General features: G+C 36.2%; 2 protein-coding genes across 2 annotated transcripts; one reads left to right on the forward strand and one right to left on the reverse strand.

The window, feature by feature from the left end:
• Window positions 1-5,930: 5,930 nt before the first annotated feature.
• LOC143468775 (small ribosomal subunit protein uS4) lies at window positions 5,931-8,480 on the forward strand. Its single transcript, XM_076966161.1, has 6 exons — window positions 5,931-6,001; window positions 6,122-6,252; window positions 7,247-7,340; window positions 7,928-8,114; window positions 8,191-8,294; window positions 8,377-8,480. Exons 2-6 carry the CDS (start codon window positions 6,127-6,129, stop codon window positions 8,442-8,444), a joined length of 579 nt encoding a protein of 192 aa, XP_076822276.1. The 5' UTR covers window positions 5,931-6,001; window positions 6,122-6,126; the 3' UTR covers window positions 8,445-8,480.
• Window positions 8,481-8,599: 119 nt separating this feature from the next.
• On the reverse strand, window positions 8,600-14,580 carry LOC143468774 (vacuolar protein sorting-associated protein 4B-like). The gene is made up of 14 exons (XM_076966160.1): window positions 14,562-14,580; window positions 14,228-14,291; window positions 13,362-13,473; window positions 11,460-11,610; window positions 11,289-11,347; window positions 11,077-11,196; window positions 10,410-10,447; window positions 10,226-10,344; window positions 9,982-10,130; window positions 9,827-9,908; window positions 9,586-9,717; window positions 9,350-9,437; window positions 9,119-9,259; window positions 8,600-9,025 (listed from the first exon to the last, which is right to left on the reverse strand). The coding sequence occupies exons 2-14, from the start codon at window positions 14,249-14,251 to the stop codon at window positions 8,924-8,926; spliced, it is 1,317 nt and encodes a 438-aa protein (XP_076822275.1). The 5' UTR covers window positions 14,252-14,291; window positions 14,562-14,580; the 3' UTR covers window positions 8,600-8,923.
• Between the last annotated feature and the right edge of the window lie 11,309 nt (window positions 14,581-25,889).

Below are 25,889 nucleotides of genomic sequence, written 5' to 3' on the forward strand. Positions count from 1 at the left end.
TATGTAGTCCTAAATGTAATACCATATGAATATGGTAAGCCTATGATGTTGAATCACTTAAAAAACATTCTGTATATTACGCATTTTTAATTTTGCTGTTGATTAATTCAATTTATAAGTAGTTTCTACAGCAGTATATTGAAGTTATAATCATGAGTCATTGTTACGTCACACGAAGTGTAATAAATAGCTCACACTACTAGCGCAAAACCTTCCCTTCAATATCGACGGCTGTGGCGCTGGGTGGATTTACAGGATCCGGATAAAGACCACAGTTTTCTTACGCGTTCCTGCGTTACCCTGTCGTGTTATCGACCTTAATATAATATAAAAACCGAGTTTCATTCACTAAGATTGAATAACAAACTTTGCAAACGTCTAGACCCAAACAACACCAAAACAAAGGAACGTATCGGTTTTAAATTGTAGCTACTTACAGCAGTAACGATACTGAAAGACACGACTATCAAACTTACAGCGCCACATACCGCCTGTAAAGGTGATTATCCACAAACAGAAATATAAATTAGTAATTAAGGCAGGGGGGCCATCTAAGGTGATTGAAAAATTTACAGACCTATCAGTCTGCTATCGCCGTTTTCAAAAATATTGGAAAAGCTTATGTTTGTTAGAGTGGAAAATTTTTTAAATAAACATGAAGTAGGCCTACTCCATATCAAACAATTTGGTTTTCGTGCCCACTACTCCACCAACCTTACTGATAAATTATGCAACTCCCTTGAAAACAAAGACTCTGTACTTTGCATTTTCCTGAACCTGACCAAAGCATTTGATACGATAGATCACCAAATATTACTGACCACACTCCACTATTACAGTATCAGAGGTATCACACTAGATTGGTTCAAAAGTTACCTGCACAACCGCCACCAACTTGTAAACTATTGCGCTCAAATTTCCACCACTAAATGCACCATTAGAACAAGGGTCCCACAAGGATCAATTCTGGGTCCGCTTTTATTCCTAATTTATGTAAATGACTTACCTCAAAGTCTAAAATTCTGTGACTCAATAATGTATGCTGATGACACAAATCTTTTTGTGTCAGGTAAAAACTTGAATGAGGTAATAGCTCGAGCAAATAATGACCTGGAACACATATCCAATTGGCTCTCAGCTAACAAATTATCTTTGAATATAGACATAACAAAATACATGATCTTTTTAACCTCTCCAAAAAGTTCTGATCATACTAAACCGCTTTTGATTTACAGCTCTCCAATTCAAAGGGTTAAGGAAATCATGTTCTTAGGAATAAATTTAAATGAAAATCTACCTTGGAAGTCTCATATGAATTATTTACTACGTAAACTAAGAGCTAACTCAGCAATGGCCAGGAAAATTAAACCTCATTTAAATATAGCTGCGCTGATGTCTTTATATCACACTTTCATAGAAAATCATTTACGTTACTGTATCGCAGTTTGGAAGCATGGCCACCAATCTGTTTCGAAACATATTCAGAAAATATGCACCATGTATGGCGAGCAAATATATAGTTATAAAACCAAAGTTTATTCAAATCTCTTGAAGGACTGAAGTTTTTTATCTATAAATAGCTTATTTGAGAGTAAAATATGCACCATCATGTTCAAAGCCAAGCATCAACTGCTTCCTCTATTAAGATTTTTTCCAAATAAATTCATCGAAATATGCCATTTTCCTGAGAAATTAAAAAAATTGCCTTTCCTTCTGCAGTAAATCCTTAACCCAACAAACTATTTGATATATGGGACCAAAAATTCGGAATTCTCTACCTCATGATTTGAAACTTTTGGAAAATGAGACAATTTTTTATAAAAAATTAAAAAGTTATTTTGCTTCATCATCACACTTGCATGACACTATGTGACAATTGTAAATCTGCACTCCAGCGCCAAGCACTTTCATATATTTTATTGCACTATACACTTGTTTTTCTCTATTATGTATGTATTTTCAATTGTATTTCACTAATGGATGTTTACTGGCTTTAAGTCACATTCTGTTATTGAGTGTAAGCAACATTTAGTAATACTGGAGCTGTAATCATATTGACAATGTTTCACTTAATTTTTAAAACACTATATCTTTTATCTTTCTTTTAACTTCAAAATAGCTTTCCTCAAACTCTAGACATAGGCAGTAAGAATCCAGCATGCGCACGACAAGTGCCTTTCGATAAAGCACTTTGATAAGATGATGGTATTGGAAATTTCATTCGGATTCAGAAAACTATACGTCACTCTGTTTAATTAGTGACCTGTAAATTTTCAGCACTCATTACACAACTATTTCGGATATTTACTGCAATTACTCAAACGTGGGCAGTACCACGGTACTTTTTCAGTACCGAAACCGGTATCGTCGGTTCAAGTACCAAAAATCTGTATCGAATTACTTTTTTCAAGAAATTTCTGTTGGTCCCGGTGCTCGGTTCTTTTCACGTGATTATTTTAAACTTTAATTTTAATCTAAAAATGTTAAGTCAAATTGCGAGCGATTAACGTCACATATGTTTTGGCCTGGAGTAGCCTTTACGGGGGGCATAATAGCGGCAAACATTGCATTTGGCAGCACCGTCTTTTAGACAAAAAGTACCGGTACTGAGTACCGACGAAGTACCGAACTACTTTTTAAAAATAGTACCGAATACGGGAACTGTCGGTAAATCTTTTGCTAAGTACCGGTACCACGACCGACGGTACTTTCAAACTACCGACTGCCCACCTCTGCAATTACTGCAGTTCGCTTTTACATATTTTCAAGATAAAAGACTAGAACCAGTTACTAGAGTGAAACGTCACCATCAGCACCACCGGACCAAGAGGAGTTACCTTTCAGCACTACCATCTATTGGACAGCATTGGCATATTTTTCCTTATATCTTTGTCGACGTACCAGAGAAGTTTCCATTTTGCAACGAGCAGTATTGTCATTACATCTTCCAAATATTATCATTGATGTGCATTCTTGCTGTACAAGCTCAGGCCAATTAACAATGACCTTCCTTAGTGCTATGGCCACCAGAAACCGGGCTCTTGCCCGGGATGGGGTTTCTTGCAGTAGGTTTCTTTTCCTATCCACTGATATACAGCATTGGAGCAATTTTCATTCATCAGTTGCTTGAACATACCATCTGCTGGTCTGCTTAGTATTCGCTTTTTCAACTTATGTTTTATAGATTTAAATAACTATAGGTTTAGTGGCCGTGCCAGTTGTTACCAGCAAACGTTAACGTTATTTCTCTTTAGCACGTTTTAAGCCTTACTGTAAATATTAACGATTTAACGTAACTCACGATCCACTCAATCAGGTATTGTAACGTTATATGTAAGTGTCTGCAGGCCTTTATTTAAGTCAGGGGCGATGTACTTACTTGCTGTTGCAGACCACTTTGTTAGTTACAGCTGAGTAAGCGGGCCACATAACTTTTTAGTAACCTGTAAAATTTTGCATAATAATTAGCATTTAAGCGCAACCACTTCATTCGGCAGGTTTTTAGCTGCTCCGGCGGCCGCAAAAAAACACCTCGGTTGATTGCGGCAATCTATTGAAGACATACTGCTGCCACTCAATGGTGCTATCAACTTTTGATATCACGTTGCGCATAGATTCGAAACAGGTCAGAAAAAGTTGAAGACTGCTGGTCTCGCCGGAATACTTCGCCATGCAAAAGCGATTGTCAAACCGGTTTGCGGGGCGAGCTGTCAATTTTGACCTAAACTTCAGTACGGGTGGTAGGATCAATGACGTCAAAGGTCTCCAAAGAACGACCACCCAGGAGCCCTAAAAAAATACTTCAATCCATTCCATACTTTTAATTTTCTATGTTCCATCCACATCAACCAAAGTCTAAACCATAATATAGTATACAGCAGAGCTGCTTTACTCCAGTGAAGTACTTCACTTGAGAAGCCTTTTGAGGTACCCGAGAGTACTTGATAGTTGACTTGTACTTGATAGTTTTGAAAATACTTGAGTTGTTAGTTTCTTATCAACTCTCTAAATTTGTTACTGCATATTAATCTGTCTTAAATAAATTTGTGGCGAACGACGGATATAAACGTTACGAGCCATCCTCTGGATACGCTCCTCAAAGCGTAGGGTGCAAACTGAGAAGCGACCTGGAAAACGGTTAACGGGCATCGCCTATGACCGTAGAAGGGAGAGAGAGAGAGAAATAGCCCAGTCATGACTCCGGTAACCTTACAGTTCCGTTTTCTTCTCGACTAGCACTGCAAGTACACCAACGAGTCAGCAAAAAGGAGAAACGTTAATAAAATTTGTATTGACGAAAAGTAAACCGGAACTGAATAAAACAAATGAATGAAACTCTGCACAGATACACGCGATTATATAAGAAGCCTAGACAATACTAACTTAGGCAATTAGCGGTACGTATAAAATGTGTAGAATGTGGGAATATGAAGGAATTTAAGAATTATTTCGTAATTTTTATATCACGATGAAGTACTCGAGTACTTATACAGTCCTACCAACGATATAAAAAACGTTCTTCAAAGTTTTTTATATCTTTGGTCCTACCTTGTATTTGCCGCCTGGTACCTGGTAGCCTACCTGTACTTAAATTTTTTTCAAAGTAAGTACTTGTACTCGAATACTAAAATTAGTCTACAACTCTGCTAGCATTAGATATGTGCAGCGAGAACGATTATTCGGGTTCGTGCGAATCCGAATAACATAAAGGTCGACCAGAACAAATACCGAAACTGTTCATGTCAGTACCAAATTTTAATTTCTGTCAAAAAGTTGCTTACGCTTAATTGCTTAAAGTTAATCATTAAATAGCGATTTGAAAATTAAAATCCTAAAATGAGTTTCCGTAAGAAATGTTGACTCTAGCCAAGAAAATTGATCCTTATTTTAAACTAAAATTGATAAATCTGTAAGTAGTAGGCCTATATAGCATTCGTGTTCGCCCGAATCTCCCACACAGGCGATATTCTGCGAATCTATTTGGGTTTGTGCTGGCCCTAGTTAGCATGCCCTATTAGTACATTGCTCGTTTTTATTTTATTTTCCTAACCTTATTTTTTTTTTCATAATTTCAATAAAATGGTGTTAGCTAGAGTGGTGATTTTCAACATTTACTAGATTTTAGATCATAAAATCTATAAGTACTGATGCTTTAAGTGTAAGTTATAATACTACATATTATGATGACGTAATAAAGCTGACTTACCATATTTACCATTCTATGGTGTAAGGAAACGTCGTGAAGAATGTGTGGCTGTTCCTTCCGGTGAGTAGTGAAACTCTCAGGACCGTTTTCCGAGGAAAAGCCTACTATCATGAAGGTCGGCTTGGACAGATTTCATGTCATGTCTTTCATGGCAGCACTTTCGTAGAAATCGATCGGCCAACACGTATAAGAAAATAAAATTGTATTGAATCCTTAACTTAAGAAACAAATGAACAACTGAATGACTTGATAAACGGTGAACAGAATACAAAGCAAAGCAATCAACATGAAATTAACTAAGGAATACAAAAAATTCAGTAAAAAGATAAATTAAAGGAAAATGTCCATTACTGTGACGTTGACATAGTGCCAACCTACAAATACAAATTTCATGCAGGATTCAGAATTATGTTTCAGGCAAATTCGGCAATAAATAAAAGAGCAAAGTGTGTTTTTATTACTCTTGGTATAATTCAGATATTTACAAGCTTTTACAAGTTTTGTTGAGTTCTCTGTAAGTTGTAGCATCATCGCAAGTGGCTTATTGCACCAAAAATGTGATAAATGATTTGAGCAAAGTCAAAATGGAAAATTTGTAGAGATTTTTTTTTCTAAACTTATTAAAAATTATATTCATACTAAAAATGTCCAAGTTTACGACTACTTAAAACCCTTTTCCATTATAAGAACTTTTTGTGTGCATGAATCACCTCACATCAAATCCTGAAAAAAAAGAACGTTTTATGGAAACGAGATAATGGCAGTCTTTTTTGTTGGCGACAGCGTGGAGTAGCGGTAAGAAATGCTGTACAATTAGGTTTGCGTTTTTTTGGAGTTTTATACGAAATCGATATTTCACATAGTGTGGTAATTGATGTGTTTCACTGTCTTATACTTGGTGTTATTTTTTAAAAGCAAATATGCCTCACGCAAGGAGTTTAGTGTATAGAAAAACGTACGTTACACCCAGAAGACCTTTTGAAAAAGCTCGTCTTGATCAAGAATTGAAGCTTATTGGTGAATATGGTCTACGTAATAAGCGTGAGGTGAAATATTGGTTTCTTACTCATAAAAATTGTGTGGTAATTACTTACAGAATGTTTTGAGAAACTGAATTTTTAACCTAATTTATAATAATTAGTGTCTATTGCAGGAGTGTACAACCACAGGATGCATTTGTATACTGGACCCCAGCTACTCAAAATTGTGATATTATTTGCTTGTGCACTTCTGCATTAGACCCGATAACTGAACAGTGTTAGTGCATCTTGAACCGACTGGAAATGATTTTTTAATATAAAACTCATGTGTGCAAAGACGCAGATTTTGGCATGCACTGAACCCTCGATTTGTTGTTTATTATTATATATTTACATTTTTGTGCTCGAGCAACCAACCAAAGAAATAAAGCTTTAGTGCGCACCATTAGGTTAAAATTTATGTCTTTGCATGCACGAGTTCTCTTTGAAAACTGCTGTTAACTTAAATCGGAGAGTATTGCTTACACGTTGATGAATCTCATGCTGGCTTGAGGAATTAACCTGCAAATCTAGTGCTTAAAAGCGACGTGTCCAAAAAAAATAATTTTTTTTCCGATTTCTATGGTAAAGGGCCCCACCTTGCCTATCACAAATGCCTGGCAGGCAAACATTGGCATTGTGGAATATATTGAAGCCTTAATATTTTGGTTGTTTATTATTATTATGTCTTGTCCACCATTCGTAAGGGGCTAATGTGTACTTTTTCACAAAAAGTTTGCCAATGTTTCTTTAAGGTGTGCAATAATTATTCAAACTTTGCTGAGCTCCAATATGCAAGTATGGATTCAGATAGCATATTGTCATCACAAAATGTGTTCATAAATCAGTCAATATAGGTATCAGTCGGTTCCCGTGCCCTCCCTCGTAAATATTATAGGGAGGCAGAATATAGGTTTGCCCTGGTTTTCATTTTTATTCAACCTATGTAACTTTTTATAAATTAAAATTTTTACTAGTTCTTCTTGGTATGAACAACATTAACGGCTTTTTAAATGTTTAGGTATGGCGTGTAAAATACACACTCGCCAAGATTCGCAAAGCTGCACGTGACTTGTTGACTTTGGATGAAAAAGAACCCAGGCGTCTTTTTGAAGGTTTGTTTGGAAATGCCAAGTACACTTAACTTCAGAACTATGCATTTAACTTTGCTGTATCCTGTAGGGCTACAGAGTAGGACAGAGGTCTGCAAATTGGTTGTAAAAAAGATTTTGTAATGAAGGTGCTATACACAGACCAGCACTGTGTACATTTGTTATTAGTTAGTTTACTTTTCAATAGCGATATTATCGCTCAGCTTCAGCTTGATAAGTTATAAACAAGAGATTGACGAGCTGAAACACTTTAAAGTGATTTATTGTCAAGTTAGTTGCATGATGAAATTTCTTTGTCCAAGCATCAGACATCAAACTGTACAGGGCATGCCAAGATAAACATTTTGTCATGCCCAGATGTCATACTCAGGCAGCTTTGGTTCAAATTGCCTTTATATTGCATAAATTTTGTTTACCTACCTATCCATTCTTTTTTGCATTACCTTAAGAATAACTAAGAACATTTATCATTATTTCCCCATGGTATAAGAATCGTCTAATATACCAAAGTGTTTAAAATCTGTAATGTCAGATATTTCCGTAAAGTTTTGGAAGATGAAACTTACACACGTTGATGTTGATGCACACAGGTAATGCACTCTTGCGTCGTCTTGTGAGGATTGGTGTGCTCGATGAGGCAAAAATGAAACTCGATTACGTGCTTGGCTTAAAAATTGAAGACTTTCTGGAACGTCGTTTACAGACACAAGTTTTTAAGTTAGGCCTCGCCAAATCTATTCACCATGCCCGTGTTTTGATTAGACAACGACATATCAGGTGGGAGAAAAAAGTATGTCATGTATGTATATGTTTTGTGCAATGGTTAAAAGTGTGTTATTGTTTATATTAACAGAGTTCGTAAGCAAGTGGTGAACATCCCATCATTTATTGTACGACTTGATTCTCAGAAGCACATTGACTTCTCTTTAAGGTCTCCATATGGAGGTGGCCGTCCAGGTAAATCTGATCCATGTCTACTTTCAGCAGTTTTATGTCTTTTGCTACTTTGTAAGCATTAATTTGCTTTTTTATTAAATAGGACGAGTCAAGCGTCGCAACATGAGAAAGGAGTCTGGTGGTGGTGGTGATGAAGAAGATGACGAATAAATAAGCGTTCGGCAAAATAAAAAATCTGTTATAAAATTGTGGTTGCTCTCTGAAACATAGCAAATGTTTGCAGTTACAAGAATTTTAATTTATTGAATGACAGGGAAGTATTTATATAACATAGTATATTACACCAAAGACAACTGCAGAAAAACTACTCAACAAAGGATTTATTTCAGAAATACCATGCCACAACTGTATCTGAACCGTATAGAAAATATAAAGCAGAATATACAATTTTTCACAACATTACAGTTTCGATTTAGTGTCATAGGCATTTGCTAAATGATACTAAGTTTAAAGGCAGGCAGTAAAATAACCTTTAATGTTTACAATAAAGAGAGAAGCATCATAACATGCAAAATCAGCAATTCCTAACTCTCCTGTTCTTGGCATCTGCATCGACCAATGCAAGAAAAATATCTAAGTGCAAATCACAAAATTATGCATGTCGCCGCAATCTTTCGAAAAAATTCCCTTCAGCCTTCCATGCCAAAATCTTTTGTGAAATTTTCAAACAGTAGAAGGTCTTTTGAATTAACAGTAGGACGAGTATTTTCTTTTGCACGCAGCATGTCACTCTGAAACATGTAAATGAAAAGCTTTAGGCTAAATACATGACATAATTGCATTTTATACAATCCATTAACATAGTATTAAGACCGATCCCTGACCATTGAAACAGGTGGTTCCAAAAGCTTTTCACCAGGGACATCAAGCCACGCCATTTCCACTGCTTGGGGGTCTCCAGGTGAACAAGGAGTCAATAAGTCATCAACTATTACATTGGGATCGTCCCGACTTGGCCCTCTGACCTATTGTTGTATATCAAGCAAATAGTTGAAAGTGGGAACAATAACTTCTAACACGAGCTGAAAGAGTTAGCTACTGTACAGTGTACACACCTTTTTGAAATGTGTTGCACGTTGTACTTTTCTTACTGGTTCCATGAGAGCATCACGTACAACTATACCAATGTCAGCACCAGAGTAACTGCCAAATAACAAGTATCAATAATAATGGTTTAGCTCTCGATTTAAACCCTGTATTTTCAGAATATATTAGTTCATTGCAGGACTATGTGCTCACTACTGTGTAAACTAATGCTATACAGAAACACTAAAACAAAGCGATGATTTACCCATCCGTCACTTTGCCAAGGCGTTTTATATCATTTTCTGTTAAATTTGTTTTAGTATCACCAAGATGTAACTTGAACATGGTAATACGAGCAACTTCCTCTGGCAGTGGGATATAAATACGTCGCTCAAATCTGTGAAAATATTGCAGACTGAGCAAACTTATTGTTCAGTGGTTTAACAGCATAATCCCACACATCCAAAGCATTCTACAAAGATTAAAAAGAAAACATTTTTGGCTACCTTCTTCTGATAGCAGAGTCAAGTTGCCATGGAATATTAGTTGCACCAAGAACTAAAACATTTTCATTGTCGACTCCAACGCCTGTAAATAAAGTGAGTGCATTGAGTGGTGCAGCAGCAAAGATGAACAATGAACATAAACAAAAGCATCTTACCCTGCATTTGGACAAGAAATTCTGTTTTTACTCTTCTGGATGCTTCACTCTCATTATCACTCCTAGAACCGCACAACGAATCAACTTCATCGATAAATATGATGGAAGGTCTCTGCTCCCGTGCCATTTGAAATAATGTTTTCACCATCCTTGCAAATTTGATGAATAAACAGATGAATTTCAAGTTGGAGTTCATTTTCTACTTAGTCCACGTTTAAATGTAAAATCAAAAACGATTACAAACTTTTCACTTTCGCCAAGCCATTTGGAGACTAAATCTGATGACGATACAGACAAAAACGTTGAATTGTTTGCTTCTGTAGCAACTGCTTTCGCAAGGTATGACTTGCCGGTGCCAGGGGGCTAAACAAAAAAAAAATTAAATTCTGCTTTGACAATGTGAAAAATAAATGTTTGTGTAAACTTACTCCATAAAGTAAAATTCCTCTCCAAGGAGTTCTTTTTCCTGCATTGTAAAAAATGTACCATCTAATACAACTTCAAAATATTGCAAATAATACCTTTATGTAAGATACTGTAGGTTTTGATTGTAGTTGCTTAGACTTTAATTGTTCCTTAGAAATTACCTCACTGCACAAGATACAATTGACAGCTTAGTAAGAACTTATGATAGCTACATGCTAGCTATATGAAATAGGAAAAAATAGTAATAGCTTGGTTATTTTTGATGACAACCAATGGTTTTTTAAAGCAAAGCATGTTTTATGTTACATACATTTTTTTACATTTTCAAAGTTATATAAATAATGCAGAACTATATAAATCATGTAAAGCAGGGGTGTCAAACTCAATGTTTTTCTTCCAGATTCACTGTTATTCTTTTATGCTTTTACTGAAATTGAAGTAGCCATTAGGAAACAGTAAGCTCTCGAGTTTGAAATCTTTGTGGATTTTATCTTACTGTGCAACACTTATAAACCTTGACAGGCCAAATGAAATGGCTTGGCGGGCCGGGAGTTTGACACATGTGATGTAAAGGGTTTATTTTAAGGTCATGAATAAGCTGTCTCTTGGTTCAGCTACAGTGAGTACAACATTAAAGCCGATTTACTGTGCAATGAGCTAGTTCAGTACCTGTGAATAAATGAGGAAACTTAATTGGAAGAATTACAGCCTCTTTTAGCGACTCCTTGGCATCGTGCAACCCAGCAACATCACTCCATTTCACATTAGGAGTCTCAACAACAATGGCCCCTAAAGAAAGAAAATGGAAAAGAGTCCAACAAGTTGTATTTTATGTTTGCCGAAAAGCTGAACTATGATTCAGTACATTAAGTATCATTTACCTGAAAGTTGGTTTCTGAATTTTTTCTTTTCAGGATCATCTTCATCTTCATCATCGCTCCTGAAATTACCCATACTTATTGATGCTTTTCCACCCAGTTAGTGACATTACACACTTCACTCCCAAAAAGTAAAATGGTTTTGTAATATATGTTTGTTAAACAACTTCTTACGATCCTTCAGCTTTAACTTCTTTCTTCTTTTTGTTTTTTCCACCAGCCTTTTTGCTTTCTAAATGTTTCTTTAGCTGTTCAGCCCTGTCTAGGTATCCCACACACTTTTGACGAATGCTGTTTTTGATTGCCGCATTATCTTTAGCTTCATCTGTACACATAACAAGATGATCTGTTTAAGCACTTTAAGTGGTTTAAAACCTTTGCAACTTATTCACTTGACATTTTGCAAAATCAAAATAAAGATCTAAGTGAACCATACCTTAATACAGTGTTTCTCAACCTTTTTAGCCCACGGACTATTTTCCTTTTAACATAAGTATTCGCGGACTCATGTAATAGGAATAAAAAATAAGTTAGTTCAACACTAAAACAGTAAGATAAAAAAGCAGAAGCGTTTTGTTTATTGGGCACATATGCACTATAAATCTCAGTCGGAACCTTGAAAATTACAACCTTTGCTCAACCTATCTCAATGAGAACTTTGTCCCTGGACTTGCTTCACAAGTTTGTCGAAATCAGGAATTATGGTCGTCAATGCACACCTGATATCATTTTCCGGTTGAAGTTAGTTCCGGTACTTGGTTTTAAGCATAGTTAAGTTGAAAATCCAGCTTCACACAAGTATGTAGTCGGAAAAAAGCAAAAGAGCTATTGCTGCTTGTTTGTAGAGGTCAGATAGATTAGGTTCCTTCGATAGAACATTCGCCCAAAATTGAAACAGAGAAACAATTTTGAACTTGTCTCTCCACATCTGTAAACTTTGCAGTTCAATCAACTGTTCAGCGAAGCAATTTATTTCTGAATTAACCTCTAACGCTGACACCTCAAAAGTATTTCGTACCCAGTTAAACATCTTGTTATAACTGTGGGAAGGAATATATCGATCCAGCTCTGAAACAAATGTATCGAGGTGCTCAAGAAAGATCCGACGAATACCGCGCAAACGCATCAATGCTTTCTGTTACATCTAAAATATTTTTGTCTTTTCCCTGCATAGAGCCATTCAATTGGTTCACATGGCTGAAAAAAATAGCTAAGAAAAGCGATTTGGCAATCCATTTGTCATCGCTAAAGAGATCAACAAATTCATGTTTCTGTTCTTTCAAAAAGGTGCTGATTTTATCTCGAAGGTTGGCCACTCTCTCCAGTACCTTTCCTCGCGATAACCAACGAATGTTTGATTGGAACAGAAGCCCATTGTATTCTGCCCCCATTTCTTCACATGATACACGAAATAAACGAGTGTGCAAGGGACGAGATTTAATAAAATTGACAACAGAAACAACTTCTTTGAAAACTATGGCGAGGTCTTTTCGCCACCAATAATGCCTAAACTGGCTTATGCACAGACATTTGCAAGCACAACCTGGTGTAACGTGCGCAGGTGAAATTGCATTGCGAGAGAAGGAAAGAAACAAAAAAGCTCTGACACTTGGGAATTCCTTTTAAAAAAGAGAAAAAAGGAGGTGATTTGCGTGCCAGGAATTGGAAGAAGTAGAAGAGAACGAAAGAATTAAGGAATAATTCTTGGATTGGATTGCCACCACCGTAACAATAGAAATAAACAAGACTCTGAATCAGACTATTTTAAATTACCAACAAACGAATGTTGTAATTACCAAAATTATCCAACACACCAAGGTATTTCTTGCGACCCCTACTTTTTGAGGCGAAGAACCGTCGCGAAAATTATAACCTATGCCTAATTATATACGGTAAATTAATGGGCTTGCGGACTCACAAAAACCTTACGCGGACTCAAATGAGTCCGCGGACTCGGGGTTGAGAAACACTGCCTTAATATCATAAAATGATCAAGAAAGTTTCATAAACAGTCAAAGAAAAAGCCTAAACTTGTACACTGTATATATCTAGTATTTGAAACATAGCATAACTAACATTTTATTGCATGTAAAAAATGTTCCACGGCACTTTCATACAGTCTTAAGGCTTCTTGGTAATTTTGATTTTTGTCTTCGTCAGCTGCTTGCTTGACAATATCAATGGCTTTCTGAATACAAAAGCTTAAAAGTTAGGTATTCCAGTAAGTTAAATAAAAAAAACAGCTTGAAAATGCATCTTTAAGAAAAATATCTAAACAATACAATTAGAAATAAAAATCAAAACATTTAATGCACAGTGGGGCTCAAGCCATGAGGAATCCAAGCCAGGTTTAAGTCGTGCAAAGATTATCCTCAATACCATACCAATGCAACTACTTACTTGTCATTAACATTAGGCAACTTATTCACAGGGAAAGTGCTAGAAGAAAGATGCTACACTTTACTCCTTACTAAAATGCTTATAGTGGGAAAAATTTGTATGTACAAAACAGTTCACTTTTCACACACACGGAAACAATTTCACATCAATTTCATTTTTTAACATGACAAGCCTTAATACCACAAACACTATGTATACAACACTACAGGACAGTAAAACCACTGTTAGCACAAGATCACATGCACTGACATAATTGTTATCCACGTGACTGTGACCAGTAAACAAACACTACACAAATTTATTTTCACAAAAATAAATTAAAACTAGCAAACAATTCACCATTTAGAATGTCTCAAGACAGAAACAAAATATTTGCTGTAATTAAATTTATCAATTTTGCCTATACTATTAATGAGCTGCTCAGAAATACAAGCCGCTCCAAATATTATGTACCGAAATTAAAATCACTTTCAACAAACAGCTTACAGTATATACAAGGATATGTAATATATATATGTATAGAAATAAAGTAATACTCATACCTCTAAGATTGATCCACCAGACATAGCTAGGTTTAACACTTCAAAAATTGCCTAACAACAGACACTGTTAAAAAAAAGACTGTTAATGACATTAAAAGAACAGTTTGTGGCATAGTATCAGAAGTGAAAAATAAAACAAAATCTCAGTTACAGCTGGCAGCAGTATAGGTTGAAAAAATTATACAAGTGGACATCACTTCTAAACTAATTACAAAAGAAACAAATTTAGGCCTGGTTCACAACAAAAAATGTCTACCTTTGTAACGGTCTAGCAGTGAACATATAACATAAAAAAATCTAGGACAAAATCATTAAGGAAATCCTGGACTAATACCTAGTTACGGTTTATGTAAATGTTGTCCAAAATGTAACTCACCACTACAGCAGATGCATTCACGTAACAACAAATGTAAACTTTACATGCGCCTGTATAATATATATATATGTGTAATTTCTTGGATCATTGTGTTTCATCATTTTAGATTTCCTAAAAAAAAACTTCAATAACTTGAACCTCTTTAGTTGATTATTTCTTTCATTTCCTAACCCTAACATCATTTCACATCTGCATATTTTCTGTGACAAAAACAACACGTATCAGCCACTCACTAATGCTAACTCTCCAGCCCAGCTTCCAATCATTTAGCCTTTGTGCAAGTTCCAATTGTCAGACATTTTTTAATTGTTTTTATATTTTTTTCGTATTGCTCAAATCTAGAACTATTCATTCAGACCAGTAAACAAGAGCAAGCATCAATAATGCCTTACCCAAGGGTATTACCACAACAGCACAACTGGGTAGAGGCAGAGGTGGGCAATCGGTCTGGTACTTGGCGAAAAATGTACCGACGGTTTCGGTATTCGATACTATTTTTAAAAAATAGTTAGGTACTTTTTCGGTACTCGGTACTTTTTGTGTAAAAGATGGTGCTGCAAATGCAATGTTTTATGCTCGCTATTATGCCCCCGGTAAAGCCTACTCCAGGTCAAAACATAGGTGACATTAATCGCTTGCAATTTTGCCTGACATTACTAGATTAAAAAAGATCAACAGATGCTAATAACTGCTTAATTAACATGTAATTTTGAAAACATACTTGTTAAAATTTTAAAACAATCACATGAAAAGAACCGAGTACCGGGACCCACTGAAATTTCTTGAAAAAATTAATTCAGTACTTTATTTCAAAAGTACCAACGGTACCGGCATCGGTACTGAAAAAGTACAGCGGTACAGTAATTCGGTACTGTCCACCTATGCGTAGAGGGAATTGAACACTGACCACATCAATGCAAGCCCAGCACTCGAACCAATTCAGCAAAAGTTACTGACATACAAAATGATGACTGATGCGTAATGTCAATGAAAGGTTCAGTATTAAAACTAATCAAAGTTGATGCTTACTTTTTAAGTTTTAAAAACAGCCATAACCAATCATTGGAATAGATGATGTACACATTGGAGAAATATGTTATTGATGTATAGATCAACAGGTTTGTATTGTATGCAGAGTCAGTCACAAGCACACTCCTTTTTTAAGAGCAATCTCAAGATTACTGCTCCTATTTCAAATTAAGAGCAGAACCTCGAGCACGTTTTTTTTTCTGCTTGTCACTTTTTTTTGCACAAACAAGTATTCAGCATGAACTGGATAAAACCGGTTGGACAAAAAAAATTGTAACTTTTTGGATCTGAATTGAAACGATACATGATCATTAAACACTTTACTAGCGCTGATAATTTGTTCCACGTTGTCGTCATTGTTACAGCTTTTAAAGTGATTAAAGTGATATATGCATTGAAATTGAAGATTATTAAATTTGTCAAAGTGGACATCTACAATATTAGAAGGTTCTTAATACTTCTACTCTTCAGTTAATCATTTGCAGCAAACGTGATCAAAACAAAAATTCTTCAACATCGGATTCCATGAAATTTTATAACATATATTATAAACATTATCATTTTCAGTCATTTTATCTTGATTCGAGTCAAGTCGAGCGGGTTTCAACTGTGACTTAGGTCAAGCCAGACTGGTAAATATGCCAGTTTTCAACGAGAACTCAGGCATGCAAAGACTCAAATTTTGGCTCGACGATATGTACCAATGCCTTAATTATTTGTTTATTTATTATAAATTGGAATGAAGATAAAATAATCAACATTCACGTTGATGAATCTCGAATTCGTCAACCCAAGTTAAGTCAATGACACAAGTCATTACAACACTGGTATGAGGTAATAGAAAAAATTTTATGACATCATAATTACTCAATACTTGCTCATGATATGGAAGTGCAAAAGTAAGGAGAGCAATGCTACAATGTGATGTAACTGGTGCCACCTAGCAAAAAATAACATCCAACAGTCAGACAGTGCTGTTAGCATAACAAACTACCTTATTCCCCTATTGAGAAGTTTGCCAAAAAGGTAATGCAAAAATTTGCCTTTTGAATATTTGCACCTCGGGAACATTGTGAAACAGTACATGCAACAGCCCATGGCGTAGGCTGTTATGGGCAAGATAGTCAGATAGGTTAGTATCTCACAAAGGTTAGGCGAGTCTCCTTTACTTTTGCCCTCCCATATCCAGATCAAGTGTTGAGAAATTATCACACCATAACTTCTTTTCTACTACACGTCTCATAACTCCCTCCTATTCAGGCTTCAAGTCAGAGTGCTTAAGTAGGCTACAAGAGACCCAGGTTAGGTTATTGTATTGCAGTATTATATGATTTATTTTTCGTCATTAACTGTGTGGAGTGAAAGTTAGGATGCAAGCCGTTGTAGTTATAGCACAATAAAATACATGCTCACGAATAATTAACGAGTAGGAAAGTGGAAAAGCAAAGGTTAGCATGGTCATTAAACTCACAATTAGTTCCTAATTTTAACGAACTTTAAACCAAAATAACACAAACAGCGAAACAACTTCACTATTGAAGAGGACGTTCCCAAACATTAAAAACACAAATATTAACAGCCAAAATAAATATATTAAGTGACATGGCTTGATTAAAATGACAGGAATCCCGTTTCTGTAGCCAAGAGAGGGCACAATATTGAGGCTTACAAGTGCACGAAAAGATAAACAGTACGAATCAAATCAAAACTATAATATTGCCATTAAGAAATCCTGTCTCTATTTCTCACCAAATGAGGCTTTTAGACTATGCTGACTACGCCTATGACGATAAGGCCTATGCCCTATGGCCTATAGGCTACTGCCCAACAGCGGTTAAACCAAACCGTATTTACAATACCAGGATTGTATGGTATAAGCTACCACGAAGAACTGAAGATTGAATCGTTTGACATAATCAGCAAAACGATGCATCCTATTCGTAGGGTAGGCTAGTCAGGACAGGATAAAAATGGCTAGCCGTGTAGGCTAATATTTTTCCTTTAAAGAAGTTTATTTTTTCTTTCACGCTTGATTGATTGTGGTCTCTCCCAGGTCATAGTCACGTGAAGAACTGAGAAGTTGTTAATGTTTTAGAAGTCAGTGAATTGGAATTGTCAAAACATATCATATCTCAAATTGATTTCAACAAAATCATACCTTTGATATATATTTATGTATTACTCAGAATAGTCCGTACTCGAAGCATCGGGGCCGGTGCCATGCTAAATTTGTATAAACATCAAATGACTCAGTGTAAGTTTTCCACTAAAAAATGTTGAAGGTTGCCTTCGGTTTCAGGGAGAACTTTACCTAAAAAATAGTTAGACAATGGTTGGAAACGTGTTGTGTTGATGTAGTACTGTAATGCAATATAAATGTAAAAGGTCAATATTGCCTACTGGCTTCTCGAAAGTCGTATATTGTGTTAAAGTTTTACTACAACTGTAGGTTATTTCATTAGACCTCTGAAGTAAACAATAATAGAATGATAAATGAATAGTAAATAAATGATAGAAATGCGCAAGTGCTCAGTCACTGTTTACAATAAAATTACTTAGGTTAGCCATAGATAATATTTAACGCAAGGTAGCAGGCAGCGCTAGGTTTATCCCATTTTTTATTTAGAAGGATAACGAAAATAAAAAAAGTACAAAGTACATCTATCACACAGTTCAAATCAAAACACTAAACAAGTTCAAACCAAAAAAATTTAATACACATATATATATTCACATATCAATATTAGCATAAAGGGACAGCGCCCCATTTCTGGTGGTGCTTTACAACTTCTTCCTTGCGTTTGGCGATGATAGGCTATAGCCGACTCGGAGCGTTTGGAATCGGCGCATCTCTGCAAAGCTCCACTCAATGCTGATAAACTTTCCTTAACCTTACAAATGTAAATATAAAGTCTTGTGCACAGCGATATACAGTTCACCGCAGAGCACCAGTTTGTACTTTTTTCATGAATTATAGCAAATAAAAACTGTTTTTGAGATTGAAAAAAAAATGGACGCGAAGGTTTACAAGAAATAAATGATTCGACTTCATACCATGACTCCTTGACCATAAGACAAAAAATAAAAAGTGCGCACTAAGGACTCAATTTGCAGAAACTGCTTTCATTGCTATCGACCAACCCAAATCCATTCTGAGTGCGTTTGGTAACGATAGCTCTTTAATTTAATTTGGAAGGATCGTAGTTTGGTTTCAAGTGTGCATGAATAGATGCCGAGGTATATTGATTTCCAGTGGGAATCTGTAAACGAGCAACGTAAATTAATTTTTCTAGAGATTTACAAGGAGTAGAGAGTGATTGGGCGTTTTGCTGCAGATAATATTTCTTAATAACAATAATTTAATAATTCTTTCGTAGAGATGATTATGCTTTTATTAACGTTTACAATCCTCAATTCTCACGAGTTTGGAAACGCAGATGTTAACTTATTCAATAACTTACTGTATTCAATAAAAATTTTGATTGTGCTTTGTCGTCCCTTTTATATTATGAGGTTGTCAAACAGTAGGCCTATGTATTTATTGGCATTATCAACCAAGTCACTTTGTTGCAATATGCCAACCCCTGCCAGTTCGAGAAAGTTGATAGGTTTATTTTTGTATTTAAGCTTATTTATTTATTTAGCCATAGAGGCTTACAATCGGGGTACTGATAAGAGTTTGAGGCAATTATAAACCTTTTTAAAACAATTATATTAACTTGTAATCATTTAAACGGGAACAGAGTCTTGAATAGGCAATTTGTGGGAAACTGGTAGACTAGAGATCAAGGCGCATCTATAATCGAACTTTCGGCTAGGAACTGAGCCTCTATGTATTTCCAAAAGTTGTGATAGGCCTACTCTTTGTCTAAAAAATATTTGGCCCACCTGACTTGCAACGCTAGAAGGTAATTTTTTCTGTGCAGCATGTTAGCACCGGTTTCACTGAAGTCCTTACATAAAACATTGCAACCTGTACGCTCCCTCTTTGATCCTGAAATAAACTTGAACATTTGTGCTCTTGATTTATCCAGACATGTTTTGAGGCAATTTATCGGCAAGACGCTCACTTTGTAGCCTAAGTTAAAGTGGGAATTATCAAGTTTATCAAATGGTGACTTCGCCTAGCAATCTAAGTCCTCTATTTGACTATGTAGCCTATTAAGTATCGAACTAATGTTATTTCATGTTAAGGAGAAGTTAATCGTTTAGCACGGCGGATGTGGGGATTTTTATAGGCCTACCTAAATAAGACAATGGAGGTGCTTCCCAGGACAAACCTGTCTACCAGAGGATGCTCCGTAACTCTACGTTTTGATCCGATATAAAAAGCATAAGACTCCCAGTTTTAGGTGCAACTTGACCATAGTTTAAAGTTTTTTTACCATTACTCCCTTAAAATCGCTGCTGTTTCCAGCTAAAAAACAGGAGTATCATCAGCTACACTCGAGACTCAAAACTCTTTTGAATCGATGTTCACCCCGTGAAAGGATCTTCTCAGTAACGGCAAGGCATTTATGGCCAACACAAACAAAGTTTGAGATAACGAATCTCCTATTCTGACTTCTCTTTCTATTGCCACCGGCTATGAGACAAAATCATTTTTAGTTATCATGCACTTAGGTTCATTGTATAGAGATTTAACCCAGCTAATTAATACGGGGCCGAAGCCAAATGCTGCTACGGCTTCATGAATAAATTCCCAGTTAATATTACCGAAAACTTTAGAAGTCTAAAGATAAAATTGCCCCTAAAACATTAGCGACTTCGGCATGTTCTATCACATCTAGTAACAGACGGATATTTCACTCTATAAATTTTTCTTTTATGAAACCATTTTGATCTAAACTGACAAGGTCTTTCAAGTCATGTTTAATGCGGTTGTTAATTGTTTTCGATATCGTTTTGTAGTCGGCGAATAGAGTGCTTGAGCGAAAGCTGGAGGGTGACAACGCCTAATTGCTTTTGAGTGGGACTAAGCTTACCCAACGCAAGTGATTCGTTAGCGCAGTCAAAGAATGCAACCTTAAATTCAACCTTGATTTTATAAAAGCCAATAGGAAAGCCGTTCGAACTTCGAGATTTGCATTGTTTATTATTAATTTTACCATCGCGTACACTTCATCTTGAGTTATTTCTTTGTCAGAAAGCAAAGGCTACACTCGTCGTCAGTGATAGTAATGGCAGATTAAGCGTTTGCAAGCGAGCTCTGATTGCTTGAATATCAGAGCCGGTTCGTCGGCAATACAGCAGCTTGTAGACATTTGGTATAGATTTTTGTCGTGATGACGTTTTTCAAGGTTAAGGAAATATTTAGTGTTTTTCGTCGAATTCAACCCATATCGCTTTGCTGCGTATCATTGCGCCTTGAGTACTAGTTTCAATTAATTTACGTAAGTCTGATTTGTCAACTCTTTTCAGCAAAAGTTTCTATCGCTATTGACCCGGCGTTAACTAATCTAGCGCGTGCATGCTCTAGCTCCGTTTCAAAAACGTTTTATGTTTTATTCAGGTCATGTTTCTTTTTGAAGCGTATTTTATTGATACCTCTTGATTTCAAGGCGTCCCATCTTACATGCATGAGCAGATACGTGACCAGGGTGGTACTACTTAGAAAGTTACACATTTCATTTTTATTATACATATCTCACAAAGTTGAAGTCATCCAATAAAACTGTGTTCAATTTCCAATAGCTACGCCCTTTAGGAATGGGATCAAGTTCAATCGATAAAGTAAAACTTATATGTTCCTATCAGCTGCTTATTCTGCTTGTGGATAGCACATGGTCTGCAAAATCAAGGAGTCTTTTCAGTACTGAGCTTGAAAATGAACGAAGTTAGTCAAGTAACTTACAACTCTACTCGTTCAATTAATGCACACAGCTCTAGTTAGAGCAATAGAAACTAAAGACGTCTGATATTAGAAAAATCAAATGAATACGTTATGAAGCCCTTTATTAATTTACTACTTGTTGAAGTCTCTAAAGCAAATTACATGTGCCTTAGCTCGGGAGTGTCCGACCCGTGGCCCGCCGGAAAGTTCTGAATGTCGAAATGACTTATACATCAACTGAATCGCCTACGTAATTTACGGCGAACTTACATTCCGAGAAATTGGCATTTATTGTTTTTTTTTTACTAATTTCTGAAAGCCATATGAAAAACTCGGCTCGCATTGCTACGTCGTCCATCTCACCGAATATTGTCAAACTTCACATTAAAACGTCGACGTGTGGTAAAAACTTTTTTGAATTTACTAAAACTTGGTATGTTTATTGTTCTTTTAATTGTAAATAAGAATAATACGTATTTCTAAGATTAGAACTTTGGTGTGAGGTTTTTAATTATAAATTAGCAGTAAACACTCAAGTGGCCCGCGCAATCATTATTAAGTCACATGTGGTCCTTCGGCGAAAAAGGTTGGACACCCCTGCCTTAACTGCATCTTGCTACGTGCATGTTGTTTGGCATTATGAGGAGATAAAAATAGGCATCAAAAGTTAAAGGCAAAATATTCTAAAAATGAAGAAAATGACTATTTTAACGACAGTAGCTCACGCAGCACATTGATAAAGATATGCGGTTATAGCTAAGGAGAATGGGTATATGCGAAAATTGAATTTAGTTGTATATAAGGTTTCATTGAAGTTAGATTAAGATTAAAAGGTAGATTTAGGTTAGGTTTAGATTATTATAACATTTATGTTAGGTCAACTAGAAACTGTTAGAAAAAAATTTAAACGCATTATCTTTTAGGATGAAATAGTGGCAGCCAAAAGTAAAACATCAGATAAAGTTAAAATCAGAGTAATTTGAAGACATGAATTTGCCACAGTGCTTAAATATCAATCAACTACAAAACGCGTAATAGCAGAAAGAATTCAATTTACATACTACTACAAAGTACAGTAAGTATTCTGAAAATTTTTAGTGCTTCTTTTTGTTTTGTACTGGTAGAAGGTTATCTCGTGTGAGCAAACGATATAAAATGACAAAGTTTAGTATCATCATGAGTATCATTCCAACAACACCGATGAACCACACTGTAATGCTGCCTTTCTGTAAGTCATTCTTGTCGCTTGTGAAAGAACAAACAATCATCCAGACCAACGTCATCATACGAAGTACGAGAAAAGTCGATATGTTTGACAAACTGTTCACCCTATATATGGTTGAGTCCTTCGACACGCCGGACATATGAAAAAGTTGTCGTATGTGAAGAAATATCGTATTGAACTCGCAGGTCAGCGCCATTACCAGATAATTGTAACATTTGATGTACATTCCAATTCCCACAAAAATAGAAATGACGATGACATGATGAATGATCACCGGCCACGCTCCAGAGAATTTAAAAAATCTTGCCATTTCTATCATGTCGTGAGTGAAGTACAGTGAGACCTCGTTAATCCGGACCACTTCGTTTCGTCAAAAAATGTCGGTTTAGCGGGGTATCCGGATTATTGGAAAGTAAAAAATCAATCAATCTTGCAAATGCAGCACCGTGTTCAAAACGCAGTATGCACCTTACTCCAATTCTAAGTACCGAGTTTCAGGCTGGACAGCAACTAAAATAAAATTATATTTTTTGTATGATCCGACCCAGTGTCGAACCCCAGAACCACCGTATTAAACACGAATGCTCTAAGCCAGAAGTGACGATCATGCGGCCGCAAATCGATTTGACAACCGCTCTTGCATGGCGAAGCATTCCGGTGAGACCAGCAGTCTAGAACTTTCTTAGGCCTGTTTCCAATTTTTGCGCAATGCGATATCAAAAGCTGATAGCACGATTGAGTCGCAGCAGTATGTCTTCAATAGAATGCCGCACTCAACCTACGTAATGTACGTATTTTTTTGCGACCGCGGAAGCGTTGTTTGTTAGTGTTGATGAACAATTTATTTTTTCGTTTCTAAAATACTGTACAGTATTTCATAGTATGACTAAAAATCTGTGCGGCTTACTCAGCTGTAACTGACAAAGTGGCTTGCCACAACGAATAGGACCGTCACCGCTGCTACAACGTCATTATGCAACGCAACGCAATTATGCGTAGATAATAATCGGCTATTGTTTCGTTAACAAACTAACATAGTGTATTAGGACAATCGTGAATCATTTTCGCTTAACTGTTAATAATAATCCGGTTTATCGGATTTTATTGCTATTGATTTAGCACATTTGTTCCAAAACTTTTGTATCGGAGTCGGACAGCGGGGTTTCCGGATTAAAGGGGTAAAATGCATAGGAAGAAATCCGTTCCCGGCAGTTTTGTGTCGGATAGCGGGGATTCCGGTTCATCGGGGTACGGATTAACGAGGTCCCACTGTATCCCAAAGACATAAGCGGCGTAAAATGGGCCATCCCAGACACGGTCACAGATGTCATATGGAAAGCAAGGTGTGGGTCCAACCAGAAACAACAAGCACAACAAAGAGTAACTATCGACGAATGGATCATTGAGCCCAAAGTGTTAAACCAGAGCTTCCGCTTATGAGGTAAAACTTTTCCGCTAATGCATCCGCATCTCTGAATCAGCAAGCTAAGTCCATAAAAAAACAAGGCTGACAACAACACAATGGTAATATTTTCTACACTTTCACCTTCTGGTCGCATGACTGGCATGAAAGAGCCGATATGGTCCATCTGAAAAAGTTTCGGAATAGTCATAAACAGCTGTACTTCGTAACGTATATTTTTAGCCATTGACAGTTGGGAGAAAAAATTGTGTTAACCTTGTTAGGTTACAACATAGGCTAATATAACAAAACCTTTCTCGCAATTCACAAATAGTCGATTGACAAGTAAAAAGGCAAAACCTCAAGATATCAACTATACTGTGGCGTTCAAACGATTAAAGGATAGAAAACTTTATCAGTCAAATCAAATACTTTTATCACGTTTTGTATGATAGGATAGTTTTCACCTTTGGACTGAAAAAAGTCTTTGTTCAACTTAAACCTGGCAATGATTCTTCATCGCTCGAGCCGAGTCTACCGATCTACCCTTTCTGTAAGTTCGAATTGTCAGACATTATTTATTTGTTTTTTTTTATCGTATTGCTCAAGTCAAAACCGTTCACCAGGTCCACTTAACAGAAGTAGGCAGTAGTAGCCTATACGTAGTTAGGTATCGTAGTAGGATTAACATGAGTAAGTAGGTTAGTAGTAGGAGTATAGCTATAGTAGGAGTTTAGATAGGTAAAAGGAGTAGAACAGGTCCACTGTTCATTACGTCATGAACAGCAGCTTGGCGTTATCTCTCACCAACAGCAACCGTCAATTACTGAACAGTAAACAATAATAATACCGTGCTATTTGAAAACAACGGGCTGCTGCACATCAATAACATACGATATTTTTGTTACGACCTTGCCTCTCTAAATCACTAATCGCCAACTACATGACGTTACCAATAGCAGAAAGCTACTGAAGAACAACAGCCTGTAATTGGTGAGGTCATACGAAAAATTTAACATGTGCACAGTTAAAACTGGTATTGTTTCGGTAACAGCAAAAGAAGCCCTTAATTAAACCTGCTTAACTTGGGTAAACCTATTCAATTCTACACAAAACGTTTGAAGTAGGCAAGCGAAACCAGCGCATAGCATGCCAACATGAGCAAAAGGAAAAGATTGTTGCAGCGTGAGTTACTGCAAAACATGCAGTTTCTTGGAGTGTTGAAATGAATTTGCTGTAGGTAGCAATTACTATTTGGCGCATAAGCCTAGTGCGAGTTTTCTTCGAGAAATGTCTAGACAAAAAGACTGCGTATTAACATATCAACCCTATCCAAACCGAGTTCGCGACATTACGATTTTCACTAGGTGTGGCCGACACTGCACACACATTTTCAATCGTTAGTTACTCGAAAACTATATGTCGTAAACTGATCGGATTTTTACAGGTTAGTAGCAAAAATATCTGGCTTCCTGTATACATCATAATTGTAAAACTAAAGAAAGTGCATTTAGTGTAAATTAAGTGTTTCTACATGTGATACATTTCTAGAAATTTTTCTTGTTACGCCGCTGTGCGGAAAGCCAGCTGATCGCGAGAAGAGAACACAAAAGATTAGTTAGTCAAGTTAATGGTGCGTAAATGAGTAAACGATACGCTTCAATGCGGAGAGAGAGCAAAATTATGAAAATATGACAATATCTCCAAAATTACAAAATCCAACTTTATGAAACAAGCATGAACAGATAGCTGAACATTTTTTTGGAAAAATCACCAAGTTTCAAGTTTCTACAGTAA

The sequence above is a fragment of the Clavelina lepadiformis genome, chromosome 8 (genome assembly GCF_947623445.1).
Source record: "Clavelina lepadiformis chromosome 8, kaClaLepa1.1, whole genome shotgun sequence".
Lineage (NCBI taxonomy): Eukaryota > Metazoa > Chordata > Ascidiacea > Aplousobranchia > Clavelinidae > Clavelina > Clavelina lepadiformis.